Source organism: Callithrix jacchus, chromosome 1, assembly GCF_049354715.1.
Source record: "Callithrix jacchus isolate 240 chromosome 1, calJac240_pri, whole genome shotgun sequence".
Classification (NCBI taxonomy): domain Eukaryota; kingdom Metazoa; phylum Chordata; class Mammalia; order Primates; family Cebidae; genus Callithrix; species Callithrix jacchus.
This window is the reverse complement of record NC_133502.1, coordinates 69,953,933-69,959,500: the sequence shown is the minus strand read 5'-3', so window position 1 is coordinate 69,959,500 and position 5,568 is coordinate 69,953,933. Positions and strand designations below refer to the sequence as shown.

Here is a 5,568-nt window from a genome sequence, read left to right as displayed (position 1 = left end):
ATTCTTTCAAGATGTTCCTTTGTTCCAGGCTTCAGATTTGCCTACTACTGTTTGCCTCCTCACCCACCAAAAGTCTCCTTCCTAGACCCAATAGAAAAGGCTAATAGATCAGCCCCCGCCCAGTTCTTCCCCACGCCCTCTGAAGACCCTTCCTTACTGGCTGGTCATGGGACATGTAGGTGAGTGAAAATTCAGCCTTGTCACCTTCCAGGAATCTCATCACATATTGCAGGTTTCCGAATCCAAGATTGTAAAGCTATGACAATTCTTTCTAATAGCAGCTTCCAAAGAGCCACTTTCTTTCTGACGGGCTTCCAATGTCTAGAAGGTCTCCATGGCTGGATCTCTATTCCCGTCTGCTTCATCTACTTGACAGTTATCTTGGAGAACCTCACCATCCTCCACATCATCCATACTGATGCCACTCTTCATGAACCCATGTACTATTTCTTGGCCATGCTAGCTCTCACAGACTTAGGCCTTTGCCTTTCCACACTGCCCACCGTGCTGGGCATTTTTTGGTTTGATGCAAGAGAGATTGACATGACTGCCTGTTTCACTCAGCTCTACTTCATCCACACCTTGTCTCTAGTGGAGTCATCTATTCTATTGTCCATGTCCATTGACTGCTACGTGGCAATCTGCAACCCACTGCATTACTCCACTGTCCTGACACCTGCATGTATTGTCAAGAGAGGGTTAAGCTCCACACTTAGAAGTGCCCTCCTCATCCTCCCCTTGCCATTCCTCCTGAAGTGCTTCCAATACTGCTGCTCCCATGTGCTGGCCTATGCTTATTGTCTCCACCTGAAGATCATGAAGCTGGCCTGCTCTAGCATCACTGTCAATCACATCTAAGGGCTCTTTGTTGTAGCTTGCACTGTGGGTGCGGACTCCCTGCTCATCTTCCTCTCATACGCCCTCATTCTTCGCACTGTGCTCAGCATTGCCTCCTGCCAGCAGCGACTTCGAGCCCTCAACACCTGTGTCTCACATGTCTGTGCTGTGCTGCTCTTTTACATTCCCATGATTGGGTTGTCTCTTGTTCATCGCTTTGGTGAACATCTGCCCCATGCTGTGCACCTCCTCATGTCCTATGTGTATCTGCTGGTACCACCCCTCATGAACCCCATTGTCTACAGCATCAAGACCAAGCAAATTCACCAGTGCATCATTAAGAAGTTTCAGTTTGTAAAGTCACTTAGGTGTTTTTGCAAGGATTAAGTTAGGGTAGAGAGGAAGCCCACAGCTTTCTGTTTGTTTGTTTTCAGCTATGATGTGGCAAAACAATAAACCATTGATTGTCAACAAAAAGGCAACTGGATGTGCAACAGAAGGCCGTGTGACCAGAAGAAAGTTACCTACCTCTCTATTCTCCAGTTTCCTCAACTGCAGAATAAGCAAGGAAATAATGATAACAACTGCCTTCCTTGTAGGAATGTCATAAAGATTAAATAATTCATGTAGTTTTCTAATACAGTATCTGGCATATATACAGTTCTCAATAAATATTAACCATTATTATTGGACAAAATAGAAAACAGTACAAAATTTTCATCTTTCAATTATCTGGCCAGTATCATTTCATTGATGGTCAACTTTCTAAATATTTTAAATAATTAATTTTATGTGACTTTATTATAATGATAAATATTATTCATTTACAACATATTTGTACATTCCTACATCCACACCCCAGGTAATGACTTTTCATGATGGTCTTTACTAAGCATAGCCCACACAATTAAGAAAAGGAGAAGAGTGTAATCCCAGCACTTTGGGAGGCCGAGGCGGGTAGATCACAAGGTCAAGAGATCGAGACCATCCTGGTCAACATGGTGAAACCCCATCTCTATTAAAAAATATACAAAAAATTAGCTGGTCATGGTGGCGCGTTCCTGTAATCCCAGCTACTCAGGAGGCTGAGGCAGGAGAATTGCCTGAACCCAGGAGGCGGAGGTTGCCGTGAGCCGAGATCGCGCCATTGCACTCCAGGCTGGGTAACAAGCGCGAAACTCAGTCTCAAGAAAAAAAGAAAAGGAGAAGAGGCCCTGAAGTTTAAGGGAAGTTATCAAATTGAAACAACACAAAGCTATTCATGGGTAATCTTCAAAAGATGTAACTGAGATTGAGGATTATCACCTACTATCTGAGTAACTAAGGGAAGCTTGATTTCTTCCCCTAGTTAGGGTGGTAAAACGGGGTAAAATTAAAGAAAATTATGTGCTATTTTATGCTTATTTGTAAGATGTTTCTCTCACTTCTGTATCTAGCCACATCAAACAAAGCCTGCATGAACATACAAATACTACTGTTTTTCTTTCTTGGTGTATTTTATGTTTGTCAGCATATATATCTGCTGTGTCACGCTTGTTTGTGTTGATACATATGTCCTAGTTGGCCAGTTTGTATGAATTCATTTCTGGACATTATCACATATCTAGATACATAGAGAATGAACTTAGTAACTCTTTATATATTCATGTAGGAAGAAGTATTCTCTGCTACAACTTTATGTGGATTCATGGGAAGGAGAGGGGTTTGATTCAGCAATTTCTTTTCTTTCTAGTTACCTTGGCTTGACTCTAGATGCCAAAAAGAAAATCAGTGGAAAGAAAACACAAAAATGTGAAATTCACCATGAAGAAGTAAATTTAACTAGTAGTGCTAGAAGCAAGTTACCTACATTAAAAATGATCAATGAAGTTGATCATTTTTTCATATGTGTGTTGGCCATTATCTTAAGTGAAATATCTCAGAAACAGAAAGTCAAAAACTGCGTGTTCTCACTTATAAGCAAAAGCTAAATAATGTTTATACCAGGACATAGTATTCAAAATAATAAACACTGGTGACTGAGAAAGGTGAGAGAATGGGAGGGCAGTAAGATATGAGAAATTACTTAATTGGTACAATACACATTGCTTGAGTGATGGTTACACTAAAAGCCCAGACTTCACCACTATGTAATATATCTATGTAATAAAGCTGTACTTGCACATGTTAAAATTAGATACATTTTTTAAAAGCAACAACTCTAATAAAACTTTTTTAAAATTAAAAAAGATACATTTTAGAGCCTCTTCTTTCTCTGTGAGGAAGACACCAAAGAAAACAACTACAGGCTGGGTGCGTTAGCTCACGCCTGTAATCCCAGCACTTTGGGAGGCTGAGGCGGGTGGATCACAAGGTCAAGAGATTGAGACCATCCTGGTCAACATGGTGAAACCCCGTTTCTACTCAAAATACAAAAAATTAGCTGGTCATGATGGTGTGTACTTGTAATCCCAGCTACTGAGGAGGCTGAGGCAGGAGAATTGCCTGAACCCAGGAGGCATAGGTTGCGATGAGCTGAGATCATGCCATTGCACTCCAGCCTGGGTAACAAGAGCGAAACTCCATCTCAATTAAAAAAAAAAAAAAGCAGAAGAAAAAACAACTATACCAACCACTTTTGTATAACTTTAAGTAAGTGAATAAGATTAGGAATACATACAAAGGTACACGATGTATTCACACAATGGCTTGAGTATTTTAAATATGTAGATTCATGCAAATATACATCCTAATAAAATATCGAGTTTTGATCAGACACATGCACTGAACAATGCTTACATGCTCATACAAGTGAAACCATACAGGCATACACATACATGCTTATAAGTACCAATTTATAAACCCTCTGTAACTACACTTTTTCTTAGTACACTGTTTCCATACTGGATGACACCATCAGACTTTGGTCAGTGCATGACTTGAATCCCTCACTGACCTGTCACTGTCATTTATTTTACTTTCTTTTGTTTTATTGTATTGTATCCATATTTTCAACCTAGTCCACTTACTCATGTTGGACCTCTTTTGGAAAAGTCAGTTTGTCTCTCTCTGCTAGACTGAGCCCCCAAGGCAGGATTTGGGACAACTTGGTTATACCAGAGATCTTTGGACTACACCTGAACTGTGGGCCTAGGGAATATGAAGAGCTTCTTTTTTACAGAATTCAAGTAAGACAGGCTCTTCATCCACTTGTCATAAGAAGGTAAAAGTCCAACGAGCTGTGTCTATGCGTTCTGCCAATTGTCAGTTATCCCTTCAATACCAGGTTGTTACTCAGCTCCTGGAATATTGTTTGGAAATCAGGACAGAATCTAAATAAGCTCCAATGATTTGACTTCAAAGATTAGCTATCTCTAACTTCACAGAATTCAATAAATATTTACTTGTTTCTGTAGTGTTATATCTAAGTAAGCACTCAAAGATGATATCTGATACCCATCAGCAATGACTGGATTTATTTACTACCAGAAGCATTTTATTTTCTGAATTAAAGTATATTTTTAGGTAGGATATTAGAGAAAAAAATTATTCTCATATGATGGCAAACCATAAGTATAGGTAAAATTTGAATGAAACCCAAAGGGATTTTTATAATACAGTTTCTCTCCCCATTTTGGGCTGAGAAATGAAACCAAAGTCCTTGACAGAACTGCGTGCAACACTGCCTGAAACCATGCTGAAGACCTTATATTTCATTGTTCTGTGCTTGCTTTGCATTTAGTTATTTGTCTTTGCTATTATCATTATGACCATAATCCTCCATAATATTCTGAGCACCTCTTACATCTGGGGCCTCATGACAGAGTATGAAGGCTTTCTTTCTGTGTCATAATGAGTTTGGTTGGTGTAAATCCCAGTGTCCAAATATCAGTGGCTAGAAGGAACTATGTTGGAAGACATTAAGCTGGAAGTTATAGAAATGGTCATAACTAAATAAGAGGAGAGGAAGTGCATTGTGGAGAAAACGTAGAAGGTACAGCAAGAAAAAGAGCACTTACACAAACCAGTTATAGATGGCCTAATCTTGGTTCTACTAGGCACTTTTATTAAGGAAGGATTAAATTCAGGTCTGTCAAAGGTTTCTGAATAATGTTAGAACCCAAGAGAAGAAGGCTTAAGTTTCTCAAAGAGACCACAAAGAGCACTTATAAAAAGGTACCATAAAGACAGAAGAAATCTAGATATCCGCAAACATAATATCCTATTCCCTCCCACTTTTTCCATCTCTGGCCCACACTGCTCTCATCATCTTTTAGATTCACTCACTTGTCCTTGCTGTGCTTCTAAGTACAGGTGAGTAAACCAATAACTTCTAACCCAAAAGGAAAAACAGGCAAGCTGGCAGGTCTTCTTTGTTCCTGCTGTGGATTTTACTGTGCTTTTCTGAGGTACAAAGTTTAGATGTAGGAGAGAAAGAAATTAACATGCAGCGATAAGGCGGGAAGTTCTCTGTGATGGAAGAAAGCCCAGAAAACCTCAATCTAGTGAAACATCTTCAAACAAATAGATAATTTGGGAAGAAACCTAGAAATGCATTCAGGTCCTAAGCATGGAGCAGGAGACCTAGAAATAGGGGTGGGTGGTAAGCAGAACTCTTTTCAGTCTTGCCGCTATGCTAAGCACACAATGGCAAAGTGTCCTTTGCAAAGCGTTAGGAAGCCACATTCCAACCCTTCAAGCTTCTGTTTCATGAATGTATTTAGAAATATAAATCTGAAACTTGAATGTTTT

At 39.7% G+C, this 5,568-nt stretch overlaps 1 protein-coding gene across 1 annotated transcript; it reads left to right on the top strand.

Annotated features, from left to right (window-relative positions):
* Positions 1–258: 258 nt before the first annotated feature.
* LOC108590199 (olfactory receptor 51G1-like) lies at positions 259–1,224 on the top strand. Its single transcript, XM_017969185.3, is given in 1 exon segment — positions 259–1,224. A coding segment is annotated over 1 exon segment (966 nt).
* Positions 1,225–5,568: the final 4,344 nt, after the last annotated feature.